This window comes from Somniosus microcephalus, chromosome 1 (genome assembly GCF_052327205.1).
Source record: "Somniosus microcephalus isolate GS21.2 chromosome 1, FLI_Smic_1.0, whole genome shotgun sequence".
In the NCBI taxonomy this organism is placed as follows: Eukaryota; Metazoa; Chordata; class Chondrichthyes; order Squaliformes; family Somniosidae; genus Somniosus; species Somniosus microcephalus.
This window is the reverse complement of record NC_140987.1, coordinates 40,591,408-40,617,942: the sequence shown is the minus strand read 5'-3', so window position 1 is coordinate 40,617,942 and position 26,535 is coordinate 40,591,408. Positions and strand designations below refer to the sequence as shown.

Below are 26,535 nucleotides of genomic sequence, written 5' to 3'. Positions count from 1 at the left end.
AGTTTAGAGGTAACAAAGGCATGGATGAGGGTTTCAGCAGCGGATGAACTGAGGCAAGGGCGGAGACAGGCAATGTTACGGAGGTGGAAGTAGGCGGTCTTTGTTATGCTGTGGATATGTGGTCGGAAGCTCATTTCAGGGTCAAATGTGACACCATAGTGTGGTTCAGCCTCAGATAGATATTAGGGAGAGGGATGGAGTCGTGGCTAGGGAACGGAGTTTTTGGCGGGGACTGAAAACAATGGCTTCAGTCTTCCCAATATTTAATTGGAGAAAATTTTTGCTCATCCAGAACTGTATGTCGGACAAGCAGTCTGACAATTTAGACACCGTGGAGGGGTCAAGAGAAGAGGTAGTGAGGTAGAGCTGGGTGTCGTCAGTGTACATGTGGAAACTGACGCTGTTATTTCGGATGATGTCACCAAGGGACAACATGTTGATGAGAAATAGGAGGGGGCCAAGGATAGATCCTTGGGGGACACCAGAGGTAACGATGCAGGAGCGGGAAGAGAAGTTGTTGCAGGTGATTCTCTGGTTATGATTAGATAGATAAGAATGGAACCAGGCGAGTGCAGTCCCACCCAGCCAGACGACGGTGGAGAGGTGTTGGAGAAGGATGGAGTGGTCAACTGTGTCAAAGGCTGCAGACAAGTCAAGAAGGACGAGGAGGGATAGTTTACCTTAGTCACAGTCACAAAGGATGTCATTTGTGACTTTGATGAGAGCCGTTTCGGTACTGTGGCAAGGGCGGAAACCTGATTGAAGGGATTCAAACATGGAATTGCGGGAAGGATGGACACGGATTTGGGAGGCGACAATACGTTCCAGGACTTTGGAGAGGAAAGGAAGGTTGGAGATGGGGCGATAGTTGTATGTGGATGTCGTGTATGTGGGCTTTCAGAAGATGTCTGATAAAGTGCCACATAATAGACTTGTTAGCAAAATTGAAACCCATGGGATTAAAGGGGCAGTGGCAGCATGGATACAAAATTGGCTAAGGGACAGAAAGCAGAGAGTAGTGGTGAACGGTTGTTTATCAGACTGGAGGGAGGTATACAGTGGTGTTCCCCAGAGGTCGGTATGAGGACCACTGCTCTTTTTGATATACATTAATGACCTGGACTTGGGTATACAGGGCAAAATGTCAAAGTTCGCGGATAACACAAAATGTAGTAAACAGTGAGGAGGCTAGTAGCAGACTTCAGGAGGACATAGACTGGCGAAATGGGCAGACACATGGCAGATGAAATTTAATGCAGAGAAGTGTGAAGTGCTGCATTTTAGAAGGAAAAATGAAGAGAACTAATATCAATTTTAAAGTGGACAGAGAGTCCTGGGGGTGTATGTACACAAATCTTTGAAGGTGGCAGGACAAGTTGAGAAGGTTGTTAAAAAAGCGTGTGTGATCCTTGGCTTTATTAATAGAGGCATAGAGTACAAAAGCAAGGAAGTTATGCTAAACCTTTCTAAATCATTGGTCGGCCTCAGCTAGAGCATTGTGTCCAATTGTGGGAGCCCTTCAAAGAGGAGATCGTTCGGGTACAGGCCAGACACGTTCAAAGCTAGAGCTCCCTGGAAGACTAAAGATGCAGATATTAAAATGAAACAGGAAAAGGAGGCTTCTGATGAGTGTCAGGCTCATAGGACAGTAGAGAACCAAGCTGAATACAGAAACTACAGAGGAGAACTGGAAAAGGAAATACGAGGGGCAAAGAAAGTGTATGAGAATAGATTCTAAAGAAGAGGATGATGGCATATATCACAGTAAAGGTGGTAGAGAAATTGGATAAGATAAAAATAGATTTAGACGAGGTTCTTAAAAGGTTTGCAGCGCTCAAAGTAGAACAGGCACCGGATCCAGATGAGATGCATCCTAGGTTGTTGAGCGAAGTAAGGGTGGAGATAGCGGAGGTGCTGGCCACAATCCTCCAATCCTCCTTAGGTATGGGAGCGGTGCTGGAGGATTGCAAATGTTACACCCCTACTTGAAAAAGTGTTACGTCCGTGTATAATCAGACACAGACTGCGGAGAATGGTACAAACGGTGTTTACTCAACGTGGCTCAGACTGCAACTGAACTGTACAGATTACAACTCAACGTTATATACAGGTGTGCACAGTGGCATAGTGGTTAGCACTGTTGCCTCACAGCGCCAGAGACACGGGTTCAAATCCGGCCTCGGGTAACTGTCTGTGTGGAGTTTGCACATTCTCCCCGTGTTTGCGTGGGTTTCCTCCGGGTGCTCCGGTTTCCTCCCACAGTCCAAAGATGTGCAGGTTAGGTTGATTGGCCATGATAAAAATTGGCCCTTAGTGTTAGGGGGGATTAAATATGTGGGGTTACGGGGATAGGGCTTGGGTGGGATGGCTGTCGGTGTAGGGACCGGGTGCTAGGGTTTGGATGATTAGCCATGATCTCGTTGAATGGCGGAGCAGGCTCGAAGGGCCGAATGGCCTGCTCCTATCTTCTATGTTTCTATGTGGTCACTGCCGGTACTACAGTATACATGAGCTGTAAAAAGTAATCCCCCCCTTAAAGGTACATACATTACAATTCCTCCCCTTTTAGATTAACACTCATTTAACAATTAAATATCAAACTAATTACAATTAACACTTTTAACATGCAACATTAGCTGAAAATAGTCTATTTATAAATTCAGTCTTTGGGGAGGCTTCCTGATCCTTTCTGGATAGCGCCTTTCCCGAGTGTCTTGCTCTTGGTGCGGAGGCGATTCTGGCCCCCTGTCGTCGGTTGGTTCATCAGCTTCCGATGCTACTGTTTCTGGGGTAGATGCTACCTGTACGTCGGGTTCATCACCAGGTATGTATGGGCGAGGCATGGGGTTGACTTGTTGCTGTGACTCTAGGATCTGGTCAGCATGGCGTCTCACGATGCTCTCCCCAACGTCCACTGTGTACATTAGTGGGCCCTGCCGTGTGCATATCGTTCCTGGCTGCCATTTTTCTGTTCGGTAGTCGTGGGCCAAGACTGGTTGCCCTACATTGAAGCTCCTTGTTGGCTTCTCATGGATGTGCTGGAATTGCTTACTCTCAACATCTCTTCTTACGTTTGGTCTGAGCAAATCCAGGCGAGATCTTAACCTTCGGTTAAAGAACATCATGGCTGGGGCCTGGTTGGTGACTGCATGTGTCGTATTCCGGTAGGCGAACAGGAAATTGTCCACCTTGTGCTGCAGCAGAATGTTGTCATTGTACATAGCCTTTATTGCCTTCTTAAAGGTTTGTACGAACCTCTCAGCCAATCCATTTGTGGCTGGATGATACGGGGCGGATGTGTAATGCCTTACCCCATTCTTTTTCAAGAACCTCCGGAACGCTTCGGACACAAACTGTGGTCCGTTGTCGGAGCAAATCTGTTCTGGCAAGCCATTCCTGGCAAAAATGGTCCGTAGGACTGCAATAGTTTTCTCCGTGGTGGTGGAGGACATTTTGATGACCTCAGGCCATTTCGAGTGCGCATCCATGGCTATTAAAAACATTGAGTCCATGACTGGACCAGCAAAATCAATATGCACCCGTTGCCATGGAGATGAGGGCCACTCCCATGGGTGTAGAGGGGCCTGTGGTAGTGCATTTTGGACTTTCTGGCATCCTGAGCAGCTCTTTGTCAGGTCCTCGATTTGTTTATCGATTCCCGGCCACCACACATAAGCCCTGGCTAGGCTTTTCATTTTTACCCCTCCCAGATGACCCTCATGAAGCTCATTGAGCACTCTATCCCTTAGCTTAGGTGGAATTACCACTCGGGATCCACACATCATGGTCCCCCGGCACACTGACAGCTGTTCTCTCCTTGTCGAGAATGCTGGCAACAGTGAGTTGCCATGTGCTGGCCATCCCTTCACCGTCAAATCATATACCCGAGACAGTGTCGGGTCATTTCGGGTTTCCTTTTCGATACAAGCGTTAGTTACCGGTAGGTATTCAACTATAGTCGAATGGAATATTTCGACAGGATCCACTGCTGGTGCTTCCTCCGCAGTAGGCAGTGGCAGGCGTGATAGCCCATCAGCATTTCCATGCTGTTTCGTGCCCTTATATTCAATCTCATAGTGGTGCGCCCCTAGAAAAAGTGACCATCTTTGTAGTCGTTGCGCAGTCATCACCGGAACGCCCTTCTTTGGAGTAAAAATGGAGACAAGAGGCTGGTGATCAGTCAGCAAGGTGAATTTCTGCCCGTGCAGATAGTGATTGAACTTTTTCACTCCCCACACTAGGCTGAGGGCCTCCCTGTCAATCTGGGCGTAGTTACGCTCGGCTGAGGTTAGTGATCGTGACGCAAAGGCTATTGGCCTCTCTGATCCGTCCGAGCATTTATGCGACAGCACCGCTCCAATGCCGTAGGGTGACGCATCACATGCCAACCGAATTGGTAATGCTGGGTTGTAATGGGCCAATACCTCTTTCGATGTGATTAGTGTTTTGCTCTTCTGGAAAGCTCGTCTACATTCGTCACTCCACTTCCATGGCACCCCAGTTTGCAGTAGGGTGTTCAGTGGGTGTAGTAATTGTAGACAAATTTGGCAAGAACTTATGGTAGTAGTTTACCAGCCCGAGGAACGACCTCAGTTGTGACACATTTTCCAGTGCTGGAGCCTTGACTACTGCCTCAACCTTCTCTGGGGACTTATGTAACCCCTCTTTATCGATAACGTGGCCACAATATGAGATCTGTTTTCTAAAAAACTCGCATTTGGGGCGGTTAGCTCGGAGCCCATATTCCTGCAATCTAGTGAGCACCTGCTCCAGGTTGGCAAGGTGATCACTGTCATTTTCGCCCGTGACCAGGATGTCGTCCAAATAACACTGGGTCTCTAGGGTCCCATGCAGGACTTGTTCCATTGCCCTCTGCCAAATAGCCGGAGCTGATGCTACCCTGAATACCAGCCGGTTGTATTGGTAGAGACCTTTATGGGTGTTGATTGTGAGGTATTTTTTTGATGCTTCTTCTACCTCCATTTGCAGATACGCCTGGGCCAGATCAATCTTAGTGAAGCGTTTCCCTCCAGATAGCGAGGCGAAAATATCTTCAATCTGCAGAAGTGGATATTGTACGGTGTGAAGGACCGTACCTTAAAGTCCCCACAGATGCGAACCTTCCTTGGTTCCCCAGGCGTGCTGCTCAACGACCTTTTCATCACAGGGACAATGGGTGTAGCCCACTCGCTCCAGTCTACCTTGGACAGTACACCTGAACGTTCCAGACTCTCCAGCTCTGCTTCGATGGCTGGGCGGATCGCATAAGGTACCGGTCTGGCCTTACAAAATTTTGGACTTGCGTTTTCTTCAATTTTAATCATCGCTGTCATGCCTTTTAGTGTTCCGAGTCCTTGCTGGAACACTTCTTTCGCGTCAGTTAGGATCTTTGACATTCGCCCAGGTGTGACGTCGTCATCCTTTTTGTCAGCCACAGTCAGTGCCTGTATGGAATGCCAATCCAGTTGTATTTTCCGGATCCATTCACGTCCCAGTAATGGTGGTCCTCCATCTTGCAATACATACAGGTCTAGTTTTGGTGTTTCCTTACCGTTATATATAACGGTCACCCTTATTTTTCCTTTGGGGTAGACTTTTTGCCCCGTGTACGTCTTCAAAATAATTTTTGTGTCTCTCAAGGGTATGTGTGAGAATAGCCGCTCGTAGTCCCGTCGGTTTATGACTGTTAGGGCTGATCCTGTGTCCAATTCCATCTTTACCTGGACTCCTGCTAACTTGAGAGTGACCCAAATGGTTCGGTGATCCTCCGTTGTGATCACATTATGTAGTTTCAGACAACTCAGTTCCCTGCTTTCGGAGTCGTTATCACTCTTTTGTTCGTCTGAACTATTCTCCGTCATCTTATGTACCTTCTTGTACTTTCCTTTGGTAGGTTTCTTATTGCTGGTTTTCTTTCCCGACCTGCAGACTCGTGCTATGTGTCCTACTTTTCCACACTGTCTGCACACTTTGTCTTTGAACCAGAAATCATTCTGGTCGTGTGTTGTTCTGCCGCAGCGAAAGCACTTCTCTGTTCTATATGACATTTCGTTTGTGCCATATTCTTGCGGTCTCTGTTGTATCTCTGCAGCGCCCCGTGCTGCTGCTTCATATGATACTGCAATGCTGAAAGCCTTGTCCAGCGTAAGGTCCTTTTCAGATAAAAGCCGTTTCTGGGTTCCTTCACTTTGAAGCCCACACACAAACTTGTCCCTTAAGGTATCTGCCAGTCCCGCTCCAAACTGGCAGTGTTTCGATAGTTTGCGCAGTTCTGTTAAATAATCAGCATTGCTTCCATTCTTATGCTGGTTCCGTTTGTGAAACTTGAATCTTTCTGCTATCAGCAGCGGTGTGGGGTTTAAATGTTCCTTTAGTATTGTTACTATGTCTTCAAAACTCTTTTCCTTTGGCTTCGTTGGGGTTACTAGATTTCGCAATAACCCATACATCTTTGCACCCATTAAATTCAACAATACCGCCGCTTTCTTGTCATCTGACTCCTCATTTGCCTTGCCAAATGCGGTGATACTGCCACTCTTCGGCATTTTGGGTGTGGTTTAAAATGGCGTCTCCCAATGGCTTAAAATGGCATCTCCCGCGCTTTCATTCCTCCCCCGCTGCCGCCGACGTCGCTCCCGGCGGTCCTCGTGGCAATGGCGGTGCCTCGCGGGTTTCTGCGCGTCTCTCTCTCCCTCTCTCCGACGCTGCTCGGCCCCTGAACACCGGCTGCGCCCTGTGCGCTCTGCCGCCTCTCTCTCTCCCCATCAACGCTGCTCGGCCCTTTGCTGTGCCGCTCGGTCGGGCTCTAGCCGGGAAGGGTCTGTCCGGGAAGGGTCTGCGCACTACCTGTTGCCAGCCCGTTTCGCTGGACCACCTCGACTGGAAAGCCAAGCCTGGCTCTCGACAGCCTCCCCCGCAATTCTCGAGTCTCTGCTGGATGACTGGGCGGTTGCCCGTGGTCGACGCCCGAGTCTCTGGCCTTGACCTCCAATCCACTGATCTCCAGGAACGAATCCCCGGGAGGTGATGCAGAGTTGCAGGTAGGTTCGAACCTGCCTCGTCGCCAATGTTACGTCCGTGTATAATCAGACACAGACTGCGGAGAACGGTACAAACGGTGTTTACTCAACGTGACTTAGACTGCAACTGAACTGTACAGATTACTACTCAACGTTATATGCAGGAGTGGTCACTGCCGGTACTACAGTATACATGAGCTGTAAAAAGTAGTCCTCCCCCTTAAAGGTACATACATTACAAAAAGGAGAAAGCGATAAACCTTGCAACCACAGGCCAGTCAGTCTAACGCCTGGCACCACACTTTAGGAACGATGTCACGGCCTTGGAGAGGGTTCAGAGGAGATTTACTAGAATGGTACCAGGGATAAAGGACTTCAGTTATGTGGAGAGACTGGAGAAGCTGAGATAGTTCTCCTTACAGCAGAGAAGTTTAAGGGGAGATGTAATAGAGGTGTTCAAAAGCATGAAGAGTTTTGACAAAGTAGGTAGGGAGAAACTGTTTCCACTGGCAGGAGGGTCGGTAACCAGAGGACACAGATTTAAGATATTTGGAAAAAAGCCAGGGCGAGAGATGAGGAGAAATGTTTTTACGCAGCAAGTTGTTGTGATCTGGAATGCGCGGCCTGAAGGGGTGGTGGAAGCAGATTCAATATTAACTTTCAAAAGGGAAGTGGATAAATACAGGAAACTTTCTGGTATCCGGCACGGACGGGACTGAGCTGGTGCCGGTCTATCAACAATGCCAGAGAATCGAGCGCTATAGTTAAAACATACGGAGCTTCTGAGCTCCGTATCTAGCAACAAACCCTGTTGCTTAGCAACAGCGTCAAAACAATCAGCACAGCTTGCAAGCGTCTCTGTAGCTTAGCAACAGCTTCAGTTAGATGCTTGCACAGCCAGAAATAAGTAAAAAAAAGTAACTAAAAGTAAAAAAAGTTATCTGAACCGACTCCTGAATTTTGCCGGTTAACCGACATTTCCGGTTATTTACTGGCCGGTTAATCGAAAGTTTCCTGTACTTGTAAAGGAAAAATATTGCAGGGCCACGGGGAAAGAACAAGGGAGTGCGACTAATTGGATAGCCCTTTCAAAGAACCAGCACAGGCACGATGGGCTGAATGGCCTCCTTTACTGTATCATTCAAAAAAATGTATGTATCTAGATGTGGGCATTTAAAAATTTTAAAACCTTCATCCAGCTGTCATTAGTGTGTTTTTGTGTCTGTGCCTGGGTGTGTGCATGTCTGTATATTGTGTGCATCTGGTTTTGTCTTTATGTATATGTCTGTCTTGAAACTGAAATAGGCACAACTAAGCTTCTTATCTTCATACCTATATTTAGTGCTGTAAAGCCTTCTTTGATTAATACCTTAGAGGTGCTTTACGCCCCCCCCGCCCGCAATATGCTGTACCGAAGGCCACATTCACAACAGGCTCTTTAAGCATTTTACTGATACAATTGGCCCAGAAATTCGGGTCGAGGGCTTCCCGTGGGTGTAAGCCCCCGACCTGCACTTAGCTAGCGCGCCGGCCGTTGAGCTGTGGGCCCCCGTGGAATTCCGATCCTGGGTCTCCTCCAACTGCCGGCGCGCAGTGCTTGCGTATCCCAGGGGCGCAGTTAGTTCGATGCATCCCCTGGGATCACGTGGGCCATGGGGAGTCAATCGGAGCAGGGAATGCTTCATTCATAAGTTTGACTGGAAGGGCTGTCAAACATATAAATACTATAAGCCCCGAAACATCACTAAATCTTCAAATAATTTGTTTTTTAAATCACATTTTTTAAATAAACTATAAATTACATGAAATAACTATTTTAAACAATAATTTAAATTTTTGAAAAAAATAATTTTATTTTCTAATGGGGCTAAAAGTAAACTTACCTTTCTTTAAAGTGTTTAAAAATAATAAACCTGTGGAAAAAATGTTTTAATTTTAATTAATTCACCACTTGTAAAAAGCAGGCCGTACGCCTGCTTTTTAAATGTGTAAATTCTGCAGACTCACCCTCCGGGGAAAACCTGCAAAAAAAACGTAAGTTCGATGCGCATGCGCTGCCTCTCCTGCGCACGCATTCGACCTCTGAACCCCTTTCAGGGGAACGGAAGTGCCATTTTCCCGCGCATGCGCAGTGCATGCAGGAAACCGGCACTTCCATTGGGCTTACAGGTGAGTACCCCGTGCGTACTCACCCGTGGAGACCCGAACTTCTGGGCCACTGTTACTTTTGTGATTGGAGCCAAGCATTCATAGGAATATTAGGAACATGAGGCAGCCATTCAGCCTGAAACAGTGCTGCCTGATTTCGCTGCCGAATGGGCTAGCTCTAACTATAAGAACATAAGAAATAGGAGCAGGAGTAGGCCAATCGGCCCCTCGAGCCTGCTCCGCCATTCAATAAGATCATGGCTGATCTGATCCTAACCGCCAATCCACTATCACAGAACCATCTCCTGAATCTAACAGAATTAGACACACGAAATAGGAGCAGGATCAGGCTACACGGCCCCTGGGCCCGCTCCGCTACCCACAGGGCCATGACCTATCCGAACCTAGACTCATGTCCAAATTCCTGCCCGCTCCCCGTAACCCTTAATTCCCTTTACTTCTAGGAAACTGTCTATTTCTGTTTTAAATTTATGTAATGATGTAGCTTCTACAGCTTTTTGGGGCAGCATATTCCATGGACCTACCACCCTCTGAGTGAAGTAGTTCCTCCTCATCTCAGTTTTGAAAGAGCAGCCCCTTATTCTAAGACTATGCCCCCTAGTTCTAGTTTCACCCATCATCGGGAACATCCTCCCCGCATCCACCCGATCCAACCCCTTCACAATCTTATATGTTTCAATAAGATCGCCTCTCATTCTTCTGAACTCCAATGAGTAGAGCCCAATCTACTCAACCTCTCCTCATATGTCCATCCCCTCATCCCCGGGATTAACCGAGTGAACCTTCTTTGTACTGACTCGAGAGCAAGTATGTCCTTTCTTAAGTATGGACACCAAAACTGTACGCAGTATTCCAGGTGCGGTCTCACCAATACCTTGTACAACTGAAGCAATACCTCCCTATTTTTATATTCTATCCCCCTAGCAATGAAAGCCAACATTCCATTGGCCTTCTTAATCACTTGCTGCACCTGCATACTAACCTTTTGAGTTTCGTGCACCAGGACCCCCAGATCCCTTTGTACTTCAGTACTTTCCAGTTTCTTGCCATTAAGATAATAACTTGCTCTACGGTTTTTCCTGCCAAAGTGCATAACCTCACACTTTCCAGTATTGTATTCCATCTGCCAAATCTCTGCCCACTTACTTAGCCTGTCTATGTCCCCTTGCAGGTTTTTTATGTCCTCCTCACTCACTACTTTCCTTCCCATCTTAGTATCATCTGCAAACTTTGATATGTTACACTTGGTCCCCTCCTCCAAATCGTTAATATAGATTGCAAAGAGTTGGGGACCCAGCACTGACCCCTGTGGAGCACCACTAGTTACTGATTGCCAGTCCGAGAATGAACCATTTATCCCAACTCTCTGCCTTCTGTTAGAATGCCAATCCTCTATCCATGCCAGAATAATACCCCCAATCCCGTGATTTTTTATCTTAAGCAATAATCTTTTGTGTGGCACCTTGTCAAATGCCTTTTGGAAGTCTAAATACACTACGTCCACTGGTTCTCCTTTATCCACCCTATATGTTACTTCCTCAAAGAACTCCAGCAAATTTGTCAAACATGACTTCCCCTTCATAAAACCATGCTGACTTTGTCCTATTAAATTATGATTATCCAAATGTCCTGTTACTGTCTCCTTAATAATGGACTCCAAAATTTTACCTACCACAGATGTTAGGCTAACCGGTCTATAGTTTCCAGCCTTCTGTCTACTGCCCTTTTTAAATAATGGTGTTACATTAGCAGTTTTCCAGTCTGCCGGGACCTTTGCCGAGTCCAGGGAGCTTTGGAAAATTATTACCAATGCATCCACAATCCCTACCGCCACTTCCCTCAAGACCCTAGGATGTAAGCCATCAGGTCCAGGTGATTTATCCGCCTTGAGTCCCATTATTTTACCGAGTACCACTTCCTTAGTGATTTTTATCGTGTTTAGCTCCTCCCCCCTTTAGCCCCCTGTTTGTCCAGTGTTGGGATATTCTTAGTGTCTTCTACTGTAAAGACTGATATAAAATATTCATTCAGTGTTTTTGCCATCTCCATATTTCCCACCATTAATTTCCCGGTCTCATCCTCTAAGGGACCAACATTTACTTTAGCCACCCTTTTTCTTTTTATATAACTATAGAAACTCTTACTATCTGTTTTTATATTTTTTGCTAATTTACTTTCATAATCTATCTTCCCTTTCTTAATCAATCTTTTTGTTATTTTTTGCTGTCTTTTAAAGTTTTCCCAATCCTCTATCCTCCCACTAGATTTGGCTACCTTATATGCCCTTGTTTTTAGTCGAATACTATCCTTCTTTACTTAGCCACGGATGGCTGTCTTTTCTTTTACACCCTTTTCTTCTCAGTAGAATATATATTTTTTGGAAGTTGTAAAATAACTCCTTAAATGTACACCACTGATCATGTATCGTCTTACCCTTTAATCTATTTTCCCAATCCACTCTACTCAATTCCGCTCTCATACCTTCATAGTCTCCTTTATTCAAGCTTAGCATGCTTGTTTGAGATCCAACCTTCTCACCCTCTAATTGAATATGGAATTCAACCATGTTATGGTCACTCATTCCAAGGGGATCCTTTACTAGGACATTATTAATTAATCCTGTCTCGTTACACAGGACCAGATCTAAGGTTGCTTGCCCCCTGGTCGGTTCAGTTACATACTGCTCAAGAAACCCATCCCTAATACACTCAATGAACTCATCCTCAAGGCAGCCCTGCCCAATTTGATTTGTCCAATTAATATGATAGTTAAAATCCCCCATAATTATAGATGTTCCCTTATTACAAGCCTCAACTATTTCCTGATTGATACTCCGTCCAACAGAGTTGCAACTGTTCGGAGGCCTATAGACTACGCCCACTAGTGTTTTTTTCCCCTTATTGTTCCTTACCTCCACCCAAACTGTTTCATTATCCTGATCTTTTGACCCAATATCATTTCTCTGTATTACAGTGATTCCTTCCTTTATTAATGTAAGAAGTCACACAACACCAGGTTATAGTCCAACAGCTTTATTTGAAATCACAAGCTTTCGGAGCGCTGCTCCTTCTTCAGGTGAAGTGGAGAAATGCATAAAGACACAGCTTATATAGTCAGAGAATCATGTCAGATGTTTACAGGTAACCTTTCCAAAGGTTCACCTGAAGAAGGAGCAGCGCTCCGAAAGCTTGTGATTTCAAATAAAGCTGTTGGACTATAACCTGGTGTTGTGTGACTTCTTACATTTCTCCACCCCAGTCCAACTCCGGCATCTCCACACCATTCCTTTATTAACATAGCCACCCCACCTCCCCTTCCTTCCTGCCTGTCCTTCCTGATCGTTAAATAACCTGGTATATTTAATTCCCAGGCATTGTCACCCTGCAGCCATGTTTCTGTAATGGCCACAAGATCATACCCATATGTAGTTATTTGTGCCATATAATCGTATGTCCCCTTGTTCTCGATTTCCCCCAGCAGAGTAAATAGTTGCTGATGTAATAAAGACTCACTACGCACTTGCTTGTACATAAAGCAAGGCTTTAATCGACTTGTAACAAAACATGGAGGTCTAGTTAGTAGTCACTAGCTTCCTGTTTCCAGACTGTCTCTGGCCAAGCTGGGCCCACGCCTTAGTATTTATACTCCTCGGGTGGCGCCCTCAGCTGGCCGTTCAGTAGTACTTCCTGAGTTACTTCTTTCTAGAAGTTGCGATTTATGACAGTTGCCCTATGTCAACCCTATCAAATCGCTTTAAACACCATACATTCAGAATCATAAATAGGTGCATAGGTCCCTGAAATATCCCTGTGGGCAGAAATCTAATGTTAGCCTTGTGCTCATCATGCACCAGGAAGGAAGCAATTTCAGCTTTGAGGTCTGGCCTGACTGAAGCATTTCTAATGCCTGTGGTTGTCTGGGGAGGAGGTAAATTCCCAATCATTGCACGTGTATGAGTGCGTTGTAATTCTGAAGACTGAGCCTAGTTCCCTTTAATTTTATTTTGGGGGGTGGCTACGCCGCCCCTTTAAGGGGCTGCACGGCCTGTTCAAAATTCCGCGCAGGTGCGGTTTTTCTATTGGTGAGCCGGCTGCGCGGGTGCTCCACGCGGCTTAAAGGGAAAGTTGGCACGTGGGCATTTTCACATACACGGCGGGGGAATGCTGACCCCAGTTGTTCTTTATTTCTCCCAATTTGTTTTGTGGAATTAAACACTTTTGTTCAGTTGAGAGCTTTTTAAAGCTGAGAGGAGTAAAGGGCAGTTAGCTTGATCAGATTTTTCTGAATGCGTGGTAATCCTTCAACTGAGAAGTGGCTCATGTTGGCTCTACCCTGTACTCTGGAAATGATCCACAATTTTGAGGCCTAGCTCGATTGAAAATGTCAAAACTAAGATTGATAGAGTTTTGTTAGGCGAGGGAATTAATGGTGACGGAACCACAGCGAGTAAATGGAGTTAGGATACAGATCAGCCATTGAATGGCAGAACGGACTCGGGGGGGTGGGTGGGGGAGCTGAATGGCCTATTCCGATGTTCCTAATTTATTATTTACTCAGCGATCTCGCAACACCAAATAGTAGTAAGCTTTCCACCACCTTATTTTCCTAATGGTGAAGAAATCTTAGAGTGATCTGAAGAGATTAGATGCTGAAGAAATTGTATTTTCTTTAATAAATTAAATGCGATCATTTCTTCCCCTGCCCCTTTCAGTCAATCCTCTCGCCTCTTCTCCTTCCTATCTGGAAGGTCTTGGCACTTTGTTGGAGTGCAGCTCGACAGCTGGGAGGCAGCCTCCGGTACCTCACACAAGCGGCTGTTCTTCATGAGTGAGCCAGTACAGTGAGTGCCGGCTGGCTATTCGAGTGTGGAGGGCATCAGAGCCGAGCCTGCACCTGCCCTCACCCAACGTACGTGCCGTGCAAGGTACTTCCAGTTGGAGTCACTGACAATCGGGTGCAGACCTCGGGCTGCCTTTTCCCCAGAAAGAAAGAAAGACTTGCATTTGTATAGCACCTCTCGCGATCCCAGGACGACCCAAAGCGCTTTACATGCAATGAAAAATATTTCTCAACTACAGTCACTGTTGTAATGTAGGAAACGCGGCAGCCAATTTGCGCACAGCCAATTATGTTTTTTTTATTTTAAATAAATATCAAACAATCTAAACCACTAGATGCTGAGAACAATTAAAATGGATCTCATGAAAGATTTGCAATAGTATCGGAATCCATTGGACAATGTTTATATTACCACATCTGCTTGATACAGCTTTATTCCTCGTTATTAATTTCCAGTGAATCCATCCAGTAGTGGAGACTTTTCTTTCTGTTGCATTGTGTTTTTTTAAATATTTATTCATGGGATGTGGGCGTCGCTGGCAAGGCCAGCATTTATTGCCCATCCCTAGTTGCCCTTCAGAAGGTGGCGGTGAGCCACCTTCTTGAACCGCTGCAGTCTGTGTGGTGAAGGTACTCCCACAGTGCTGTTAGGGAGGGAGTTCCAAGTTTATTACCCAGTGAGGATGAAGGATTGGCAATATACTTCCAAGTCAGGATGGTGTGTGACTTGGAGGAGAACTTGGAGGTGGTGGTGTTCCCACGAGCCGGCTTCCCTTGTCTTGCCGTGATGGCGCCAACATAGCGGAAACACAAGGTAAATCAACACTTCAGGTGTGACCGTTCATCAGGGCGAATGATGAAGGGTTTCCCCCAAAATGTTGCTCTACCTTTTTCTTTCAGATGCTGACCGACCTGCTAGATGGAGCATAGGAACAGGAGTAGGCCATTCAGCCCCTCGCCACTCAGTTAGATCATGGTTGATCTGCATCTTAACTCCATCTACCCGCCTTGGTTCCGTAACCTTTAATGCCCTTTGCCTAACAAAAATCTATCAATCTCAGTTTTGAAATTCTCAATTGAACCCCCAGCCTCAACTGCTTTTTGGGGAGAGTGTTCCAGATTTCCACTACCCTTTGTGTGAAGAAGTGCTTCCTGACTTCACCCCTGCACGGCCTAGCTCTAATTTTAAGGTTATGCCCCCTTTGTTCTGGCCTCGCCCCTCCCTATCTCTGTAATCTCCTCCAGCACCACAACGCCTTTGATCATCTTAAACACCTCAATTAGGTCAGCCCTTAATCTTCTATATTCAAGAGAATCCAAGCCTAGTCTACACAACCTATCCTCATCATTTACTCATCTGCGCTGCACCCATTGCAAGGCCAGTATATCCCTCCTGAGCTGTGCTGCCCAGAACTCAATGCAGTACTCAAAATGGGGTCTAACCTGAGCTTCATGTAACTGTAACATAACTTCCACCCCTTTGTATTCCAGCCCTCTTGAGGTAAAGGCCAACATTCCATTAGCCTTTTGTACCTGTCCACTGATTTCTGTACTTGGACCCCCTCAATCTCTCTGCTCCGCCACAGTTCCTAGCTTTTCGCTATTGAGAGAATACTCTGATCTATCTTTCTTAGGTCCAAAGTGGATGACCTCACACTTGCCCACATTGAACTCCATCTGCCACAGTTTTGCCCATTCACTCAATCTATGAACGTCCCTCTGCTCCAATACTTGCTGTGTAAATGGATAGTATTTCCAGCATTTTCAGTTTTTATTTCAGATAATTCAGCATAAATGTAAGATAGTCACTAATAAATCCAATAGGGAATTCAGGAGAAACTTCTTTAGTCAGAGTAGTGAAAATGTGGAACTTGCTACCACAGGGAGTAGTTGAGGTAAATGGCATAGATGCATTGAAGGGGAAGTTCGATAAGCACGTGAGGGAGAAAGGAATAGAAAGATAGATTGATGGGGTGAGATGAAGAGGGTTGGGAGGAGGCTCGTGTGGAGCATAAACACCGGCACGGACCTGTTAGACCGAAAGGTGCTTTGAGTACTTTGTAATACTTTCCCCCTGTTCCCCCCACCAAATAAACATTCCATTTCGACTACACCTCTTCCTACTATCACACAATGCAAACTCATGCAGCAAAACCTGGGAAGAGTAGCGTCAGAGGTTGGAGAGAATGTGCCGCAAAACATGGAACAGCACAGTTAACCAGTGAAAATTAAAAACAGACATTAGAAAAAAACCTCCTGTGCGTCTGTAATAGGTTTTATTGCAGTTGAGTAAAACCAACTCTTGCAAAAGCAATCAGTTATCTTACATCCTGAGAACATTCTCCAACCAGTTTGTTATTCTCTATGTGATAAGTGGACAATGAAGCAACGTTTTTGGAAAGGGTCGTGTAGTTTATGATTAATTAACTCGGGATCTCGTTAGTGCCAGCCGGAATCTATTTCTTAACTTTTTGCTGCTAATTTGGGTAACCCTAATCGGAATCTTTTCTCATAATGAATGTCTGTTAGTGTAAATGGATCTCTCTATGCAAACATTCAATCATGAGGAGGGAAAGCGTCTCAACGGGACCTATTTCTAGCACAATCGCCTGTGTATGAAGGTGGAGCGTTTAAATCAGGCCAAGTAATGAGTCACAAGCAAAGACTGAGCACAGCTTCCTTTAATGAATTGCAAGTTTCTCCATTGTTCCCGTCCTATTACAGTGCACCACTGTTATCGGTTATTTAACCCACAGCAACATTTGGGGACAATGCATGGGAATTGTGCTTATTTAATTACAAATATTACCATGTTGGTACAGAAAAGGTTACGAGGTGATCTAATAGAGGTTTTCAAGATGATGAGAGGTTTTGATAGAGTAGATAGAGATAATCGACAAGGCTACGGACCGAGGGCTCGAAAGTGGGATTAGGCTGGATAGCTCTGAAGGGTGGTAGAGGCAGGAACCCTCACAACATTCAAGAAGCGTTTAGATGAGCACTTGAAACGCCATAGCATACAAGGCTACGGACCAAGTGCTGGAAAATGGGATTAGAATAGACAGGGCTTGATGGCCGGCACGGACACGATGGGCCGAAGGGCCTCTTTCTGTGCTGTAAATTTCTATGATTCTACAGAGAAAAACTATTCTCTCTGTGAGTGGGTCAATAACCAGAGGTCATAGAAACATAGAAGATAGGAGCAGGAGTAGGCCATTCAGCCCCTCGAGCCTGCTCCGCCATTCAATGAGATCATGGCTGATCATCCAAATTCAGTACCATGTCCCTGCCTTCTCCCCATATCCCTTGATCCCTTTAGCCTCAAGAAATATATCTAACTCCTTCTTGAATATATTTAATGAATTGGCATCTACTGCCTTCTGTGGTAGAGAATTCCACAGGTTCACCACTCTCTGGGTGAAGAAATTCCTCCTCATCTCTGTCCTAAATGGCTTACCCCTTATCCTTAGACTGTGACCCCTGGTTCTGGACTCCCCGGCCATCGGGAACATCCTTCCTGCATCTAGTCTGTCTAGTCCTGTTAGAATTTTATAAGTTTCAATGAGATCCCCTCTCATTCTTCTAAACTCCAGCGAGTATAAGCCCAATCGACCCAATCTCTCTTCATACGTCATTCCTGCCATCCCAGGTATCAGTCTGGTGAATCTTCGCTGCACTCCCTCCATGGCAAGAACATCCTTCCTCAGATAAGGCGACCAAAACTGCACACAATACTCAAGGTGTGGTCTCACCAAGGCCCTGTACAACTGCAGCAACACATCCTTGTTCCTGTACTCGAATCCTCTCACTATGAAGGCCAACATACCATTTGCCTTCTTAACCGCCTGCTGCACCTGCATGCTTACCTTCAGCGACTGGTGCACAAGGACACCCAGGTCTCTTTGCACTTTCCCTTCTCCCAATCTATTGCCATTCAGGTATAGATTTAAAATCAGCAGCAAAAGATCTAGAGGGGAGAGGAGGAGAATTTATTTCACTCAGAGAGTTGTGGGGATCGGGAACGCTCCACCTGAAAAGGCGGTGGAAGCCGATTCCATCAATAATTTTAAAAGGGAGTCGGACAGGTTCTTGAGGATGAGGAACTGACAGGGTTACGGACAGAAAGCGGGTACGTGGGACTGAGCACGATTGCTCTTTCAAAGAGCCAGCACAGACACGACGGGCCGAATAGCCTCCTCTGTGCTGTAAGTTTCTGTGATTCTATGTTCGCCTCTGAAGTGAATGCTTGTGGAAACTGTGTTTATGGAAAATCTTCCTTATTGCAGTATTTGGATCCGAAGTAAACTTGGGGGTGATTTTTAACCCTACTCGCTCAGCAGAAACCTGGCGGGTGGTCAGTTAAAATCGCCCTGGCTCTCACCTGTCCGAAAGCCCCCATGATCACAACATCTGCAATTTTAACCTGCTCTCCTGAGCAGGCAGCAAGGACAAGCGCCCAGAGCCAACCGGGTCCTTCTTTACATAAGCATGTTGCGGCCCGATGACATCATTGAGACCCGACTGTGATTTTAACTCAGGCCTGAGCGGGGAATCTGTCTCTAAATGTGTATACTTTGGAAGCAGCTTTGGCAATGAACCACCATTTAGCGGCTATCCAAATAAACTGACCATCGGTGTCATTGGCCTAGAAATTACACTAAAGGTTACTGTTGTACAAACACAAAACATGGGTAAAGGCTTCACTAAAATCGACAAATATCGGATAAATGGATTAAGTGTTCGTATCTATTATCCTACAGCATAATTTCAAAGGTCACTGATCCATTATTTCCTTAATGTGATATTATTTTAATGACTCCAGCAATGAAAGTGAGGCCAGAAGCACCCCAATTTTCTGCTTATCCCATCCACTATTTTCTTTTCCTTTATATATAGAATGGCACCGGAATCACCGCTATAACAATAATGGTTTGTGAGTCCAGTAACTGATAGAAGGGAACAGGATGAGTGTTTTGGCTATGTCTCCATATTAGACCATTCCTGCCCACTAACTTGTCACCTCAATGGTTTAAAACCATTTCCTTAAATAAAGGGAATGAAGCTGGAGATCTGCAGTACAACAGGGGTGTCCAAACTGTGACCCATGCAGTTCCATTGCCCAAACAAATCAGCCCTCGTAGCACAAGTAGCTGAGTCCTATGTGTGCACTATGTCTCATATTGGTTGGTTTGTCCGATTGCAATTTTGTGGAGGCTTGGATTCCATGTATTCTCATCCTTGTTTTCAAATTCCTGCATGGTCTCGTTCCTCCCCATCTCTGTAACCTCCTCCAGCCCTACAACGCTCCGAGATCTCTGCGCTCCTCCAATTCTGGCCTCTTGCGCATCCCCGATTTTCATCGCTCCATCATTGGCGGCTGAGCCTTCAGCCTGCCTAGGCCCTGAACTCTGGAATTCCCTTTCTAAACCTCTCCACCTCTCTCTCTCCCCCTTAAAGACGCTCCTTAAAACCTACCTCTTTGACCAAAGTTTTGCTCACCTGCCCTAATATCTCCTTTATGTGGCTCGGTGTCAAATTTTGTTTGATAACGCTCCTGTGAGGCACCTTGGGGGGTTTAACCACCAGCATGGTGGCATAGTGGTTAGCACTGTTGCCTCACAGCGCCAGGGACCCGGGTTCGAATCCGGCCTCGGGCAACTGTCTGTGTGGAGTTTGCACATTCTCCCCGTGTTTGCGTGGGTTTTCTCCGGGTGCTCCGGTTTCCTCCCACAGTCCAAAGATGTGCGAGTTAGGTTGATTGGCTATGATAAATTGACCCTTAGTGTTAGGGGGATTAAATACATGGGGATAGGGTGGGATATGTGTTGGTGTAGGGGTTACGGGGATCGGGTGGGATATGTGTCGGTGCAGGCTCGATGGGCCGAAATGGCCTCTATCTGCACTGTGGGGTTTCTGTGATTCTGTGAAAGGCACTATATCAATGCAATTTGTTGTTGTTATGCAGCCTGTGAGGTCAAAGTGCCTGCGCACCCTGCGATAAAACAGCTTTATTCAGTCCTAAAAATGCCAGTACAGGTTGAGCGTCCCGAATCCGGCAACCTCGGGACCGAGGCTGAGCCGGTTTTCGTGTTTTTCCGGACTTCGGAACGTGTTTCTGATGTCCAAAGTCCAGAAATATCGCAACCTGGGCTCGGGCGTTTTCCGGACTTCGGACATCAGAAACGCGTTCCGAAGTCGGGAAATGCCTGGGCCCAGGTTGCGGTTTGACAGGGTGTCCGGATTCCGGAACATTTTACGGATTCCGGACGACCCTGCCACCAATCAGTCCCGGATTCCGGAACACTTCGGATTTTGGACGCTCAACCTGTATAGTATTCAAGCACTAATTGACACCTCCCGACATGGGGACGAAGCGGCATGATTAACTATTCATCGTACATAGATTGCTTAAGACAATCATCTCGATTTGTTTACATCCCACAGTTGCTACAGGCCACCCTGTGCAGTCCGGACGAGGCGCTGCAGCCAGGGCTATTACTTTAGCGAGGAGGTTTGTCGCTGTGTCCCCACGTACTGGAGAAGACCGCACCCTGACTACTATTGACAGTGATTGTCATTCGGCGACAATGGAACTATTGTCAGACTTTCACATGGACGCTACGACCGAGAGGAAGAACGTTGTGTAAAAAAAAAAAATGCATAGTATTTACATCGTGGATTCAGCAGTGCTCCAGAGACCCCGGAGGGCCCGAAGCAACCCCGACCGACACTGCACCTTTCAATAGAAAGGCAGACGTACAATTTAGAAACTTACCTGGAGGCTACGAGTCATGCAAGGAACTCACCCGGGCTTCATGTGACACGCCGATGACCAAAAGGCCTAGATCTTTTCAAGCTAATTTTTTTTTTTTTAAATAATGAATCTATATCTAATTTATTGCCACCAAAATGTTGTGCAACATTCCTGTTCATAGCAGTTAACAACTGTAAGAGCTCACTGTGATCAGTATTTTTATATCATGTAAAATATCTTTAAAATAAAAGGCAAAAGTGTATTGTACACCGTGTATCCATCGTAGGAGTTAGCCAATGTTGCGTGTTTAGCCTGCCTCTCGAGGTTACGACTTAATTCAACGAAACACTGTAAAGAGATAGAAAATGTGGAAAAACAGGGATGAGACTGAAAATAAACAGTTTCAATAAAGGACTTGACAAGGTAGATGCTGAGAGGCTGTTTCTCCCTGGCTGGAGAGTCTAGAACGAGGGGGCCATAGGCTCAGGATAAGGGGTGGGCCATTTAAGATTGAGATGAGGAGAAATTTCTTCACTCAGAGGGTTGTGAATCTTTGGAATTCTCTGCCCCAAAGATGCTGAATCGTTGAGTATATTCAAGGCCGAGATAGGTAGATTTTTGGGCATTAAGGGAATCAAGGGATAAGGCAAGAAAGTGGAGTTGATGTCGAAGTTCAGCCATGATCTTATTGAATGGCGGAGCAGGCTCGAGAAGCCGTATGGCCTACTCCTGCTCCCTTTTCTTATGTTCTTATGTAACTGCGAAAAATAAAATGCTTCCTTATGATGAAGATACAAAGCATGATGTTCAACAATTTGTTGTTTCCACAAGCAACAATCTTGACCAATTTCACCATAGCAGTGGGTCTCCTGCAATGCTGCTCACAGTTAATCTGCAGCAGAGCTGTGTGTGTGTGGTGGGGAGGGGAGGGGGTGGTTGCGATTTTTGGGTGGTTGATCCCATCGGGAGGCAGTTGGTGCCAGCCCGCTGCTCGCCCAATGGGGTCGGTCCGAGGGCTGACCAATCTTCCTGGTTGGGCGGGCCTCATTTCCATAATGCCAGCGAGCTGCGAGCAGGGAAGCAGTGATCATGGATTTCTCGCCAATCCTAGAGGGGCGGGAAATTAGGTGGCTCCTCCGTGGAGCCGAACCGGAAGTAAAGAAAGAAAGATGTGCATTTATATAGCGCCTTTCACGACCACCAGATGTCTCAAAGCACTTTACAGCCAATGAAGTACTATTCAAAGTGGAGTCACAGTTGTAATGTAGGAAACGTGGCAGCCAATTTGCACACAGCAAGGTCCCACAAACAGAAATGTGATAATGACCAGATAATCTGTTTTAGTTTTTTTTTAATATTGGTTGCGGGATAACTATTGACCAGGACACCAGGGATAACTCCTCTGCTCTTCTTCGAAATAGTGCCATAGGATCTTTTACCTCCACCTGAGAGAGCAGACGGGGCCTCGGTTTAACGTCTCATCCGAAAGACGGCACCTCCGACAGTGCAGCACTCCCTCAGCACTGCACTGGGGTGTCAGCCTAGCTTTATGTCCTCAAGTCCCTGGAGTGGGGCTATGAACCCACAACCTTCTGACTCAGAGGCGAGTGTGCTACCCACTGAGCCACAGCTGACACTGTGAGTTAAAGAGACGGACTCGGAGGCCAATGTGTGTGTGTAGGGGGGTGAGGGCGGGATTGGGCACGGGTGGGCAGCATTGGGTCGGAAGATTTTTGTGGGGCCAGGAACAGCATCCACCAGGGAACTCGGCTCTCACTGAGGGGGAAATTACTACGGCAGACTTGAGCACCCGCAGCAGCATAGAATGGCTGGTGACCTCTGCGGCAGCTGAAACATTTTGTTAAATACTGGAGGTTGGTGCGTTTTGAATAAATCGATCACCCTGCAATCCCTTGGGGTACCACAACATAGCAGTACGGCCATACAGAAACGAGGGGCAGGAAAAACCAGCTGGTCCATCAAGACTGCCCCACACTCATGATAGCTGACGCATCATGACCAGACACTTTCTACTCCCTCCGTCTTCCAAAGCCATGTCATCTCCTGGGAGCGGCAACAAAACAGAGAAAAACCCAGGGCCAATAAAGGAGAAAAAGATCTGAAAATAATCCTCCCTGGCCCCCTCAAGTGATTGAAACCAGTCCAGAAGATCACATGGACCATGTGTACCTCACGTACACCTGGAACACGTCGCATTCCTAAAGTCCAGCATTGCTATGGTGCAGATGATGGGAAATACATCGTATGATGTTTTATCCTTTGCGTCTGATTATAATATGCCCACTGATATTTGGGCAAACATTGGTCATTCTCCATGGCCTCAATCCTCGCTATCTCTGTAACCTCCTCCAGCCACGCCTATAACCACTCCCAAACCCTCTGGCCGCGATTTTGCCAGCGCTCAGAGGGCGGGTTTGGAGGCGGGTCATAGGTTGAAATTGTTTTGATTGACGAGGATTAAAGGCAATTACCTGCCTATTAACAGGTACTTGCCAGTAGTTGTCGGCCTATTTTTGTATTTTGCCGCTACTGGCTTGGGTTTCCCAACGTCCGGACACCATGCCAGGTAAGTGCGACATGTTGTGAGTCTGCTGTAATATTTCTGGATTGATGACAGCTGCAGAAGTGGTGTGAAGGATCCAATGTTGCACATGGTGAGTCTCAGGAAAGAAAATGTTGGGTACTGCATTTTTAATACATTTACAGATTTCTTTAGCTTACAAGTTTTTAAATCCATGTCCAGTGCCACCTCATTTGGAGAACCTCTCTCACCAGTGACAGATCGCTTCTGTCACCTCACCTGCAGCTGCCATCTATTCCAGCCTATGGAGGGAGTCATTGGAGATCCTGGGTGCAAGAGGTCACCTTTGTGCAGTGATTGTCATTGTTTGCAGCACCTCAGTGCTGTCAAACACTGAGAAATCAACTGTCAAAATAAAATTGTGCATGGTCACTTTAAGGAAACCGGCAGATGACGCATCTTCAAATGACATCATCTGACCCGCTTCCTGTTAACTGGCCGGCAAGCCCGCAGGGCGGGCTTAACAAGGTCAATCAAGGCTGTGAAGCGGAGACAGCTGGGGACGGGACCGGAAGCCGGTAACCAGCTGTCCTGCACCCATCCCGACACCAATGACAAAATCGCGGCCTCTGTTCCTCTAACTCTGGCCTTTTTTGCATCCTCCCCCGCTTTTGCCCCACAATTGGCAGCCATGTTCTGGAAATCCTTCCCTAAAGCCCTCTGCTTCTCTGTCTTTCCATCTCCTCTTTTAAGACCTCCCCCACCCTGCCTTAAAACCTGCCTGTTTGACCAAACATTTTTTATGACCCTCCTCCTTCTTCAACTTGGCGCCCATATTTTCCTTCAGCCTCTGTGAACCAACTTGGGATGTCTTTTTCTACGTTAATGCAAGTTGTTATTGAGTTTTAATATAAACAAAAAAAAGGAAGCTGCTGTAGAACAACTTACAATATGTGAAGATTCCCATTTGAAGTTTAAAGTTAATTTTGCCTACAAGTAACATGCTGTAAACAACCCTCCAATATGAATGATTTTTTTGGGGGGTGGGGAGGAGGGGGGAAATTGCCTCAGAAAGAGTTGAAGAGAAGATGCTTTGCCTTGACTTTCAAGTTTAATTCCAAAAAGAAATGAATTTCACTGAATTTGCTGTTTTTTTTGCGCTGCTAATTTTGCCTAGGACATGCCAGGGCTTACAAATAGCAAGTCTTCTGTGAATAGCCCGTCTTACTTCAATCATTAACATTTTCTAGAAATCGTGCATACAGGTAGGTGTATGGTATATGTCGTAGCCCGAGAGCGTCATTCCCCTCAGAGAAAAGTGACAGGTCTGGGAACTTGCGTGAACTCAAGGCTCAGGCTTCTCCCAGAGGACGAGGCCTATAATGAAAAAATATTGCCAGGGGCACGTCAAACACAGAGAATACTACCCTACCGGTAAGTTTAATTACTTTTGTGTCAATATTGTAATTTCGACGTCGCTACTATATTACGAACCTTACTTCTAGCGGCACTCCCTCTGCTTAGTGCAAAAAGCCAGATGCAACAGAGAGGATTTAAAAAATATATTTGTAGTGATCTGATTGGTTCACATTCGTATTTTTACGTAGAATATACGGCACAGAAACAGGCCATTTGGCCCAACTGGTCCATGCGCCACACGAGCCTCCTCCCACCCTACTTCATCTCACCCCACCAGCATATCCTTCTATTCCTTTCTCCTTCATGTGCTTATCTAGCTTCCCCTTAAAGGCCTCTATGTTATCCGCCTCAACCATTCCACGTGGTGGCGAGTTCCACATTCTCACCACTCTCTGGGTAAGGAGGTTTCTCCTGAATTCCCGATTGGATTTATTCGTGACTGACATGAATCAGTCATTCATGAAAGAAAGACTTATGAAATAATACTGAGCGGCCTACGGGTGGCGCTGTCCAGGGAGAGTATAAATACTCGGGCATGGGCCCAGCTTGCGCAGAACATCCTTAACAGGAACTGGTGAAGGACACCTAGACCTCCATGTTGTAAAACAGTTGACTAAAGCTTTGTTTAACGCTTAGACCAAGTGCCCAGTAGTTTTCTTACGTCAGTGACTATCTCATATTTATGGCCTTTAGTTTTGGTCAGCCCCACAAATGGAGGATTATTTCTCTTATTGATATACATTTCCCGTTGCTAATGTCCCATCATTGCTTTTATACATCCTTAATAGTTTCTCATTGGTAGTTTTCTCGCCACTTTGCTTTTAATTCGAATGTCCTCTGCTTTCTCAGTTCTGATTTTGTAGCATTTTTTAGGAATATGAGATTTCGGCCAATGAGCGGCAGGCAAGTTGCCTATTTTAAAGTTTAACACCAGGGGTGATTTTAGAAAACATAGAAAGAAATAGTAGGTATTCGGCCCTTCGAGCCTGCTCCGCCATTCAATATGATCATGGCTGATCCTCTATCTCAATACCATATTCCCACTCTCTCCCCATATCCCTTGTTGCCTTTTGTGTCCAGAAATCAATCTATCGCCTTCTTAAATATGCAAAAAGAAAATACTGCAGATGCTGGAAATCTGAAATAAAAACAGAAAATGCTGGAGATACTCAGCAGGTCAGGCAGCATCTGTGGAGAGAGAAACAGAGTTAACATTTCAGGTCAATGACCTTTCGTCAGATGCTGTCTGACCTGCTGATTATCTCCAGCATTTTATGTTCCTTCTTAAATATATTCAGTGACTTGGCCTCCACAGCCTACTGTGGTAGAGAATTCCACAGGTTCACCACCCTCTGAGTGAAGAAATTTCTTCTCATCTCAGTCCTAAATGTCCTACCCCATATCCTGAGACTGTGACCCCTTGTTCTAGGCCCCCCCAGTCAGGGGAAACATCCTCCCTGCATCCAGTCTGTCTAGCCCTGTCAGAATTTTATACATTTCAATGAGATCCCCTCTCATTCTTCTAAACTCTAGTGAATACTTTGACTTTGGGCGATAGAGTAAAATGGGCTACATCGGCTCGGCCGCCCGTCAAACAACTCTCCTGATTTACGTTTCCATGGGAAAGAAAATCGGGAGAGGCGTTTAATGATGGGCCGAGCAGATGTTGCATGTTTTACACGATCGCACAATGTCAAAACTGCCCCCAAACAATGTTCCCACTCAGGTACGCGCACGCAGTCGCGCAGTAATCGGAAAGGTCCCGCACAGGCCGCTCACCGGATTTTCCATTG

The 26,535-nt window shown here is 46.1% G+C and overlaps 1 protein-coding gene across 1 annotated transcript in view; it reads left to right on the top strand.

The window, feature by feature from the left end:
* The window catches only part of vegfc (vascular endothelial growth factor c), a 289,917-nt gene extending 268,869 nt beyond the window's left edge, over positions 1–21,048 (top strand). Inside the window, exon 7 of the mRNA XM_085978215.1 lies at positions 20,472–21,048. Within this exon, the coding sequence (XP_085834341.1) occupies positions 20,472–20,592 (121 nt within the window). The 3' untranslated portion in view covers positions 20,593–21,048. The remainder of the gene's footprint in view (positions 1–20,471) is intronic.
* The last annotated feature ends 5,487 nt before the right edge of the window (positions 21,049–26,535 follow it).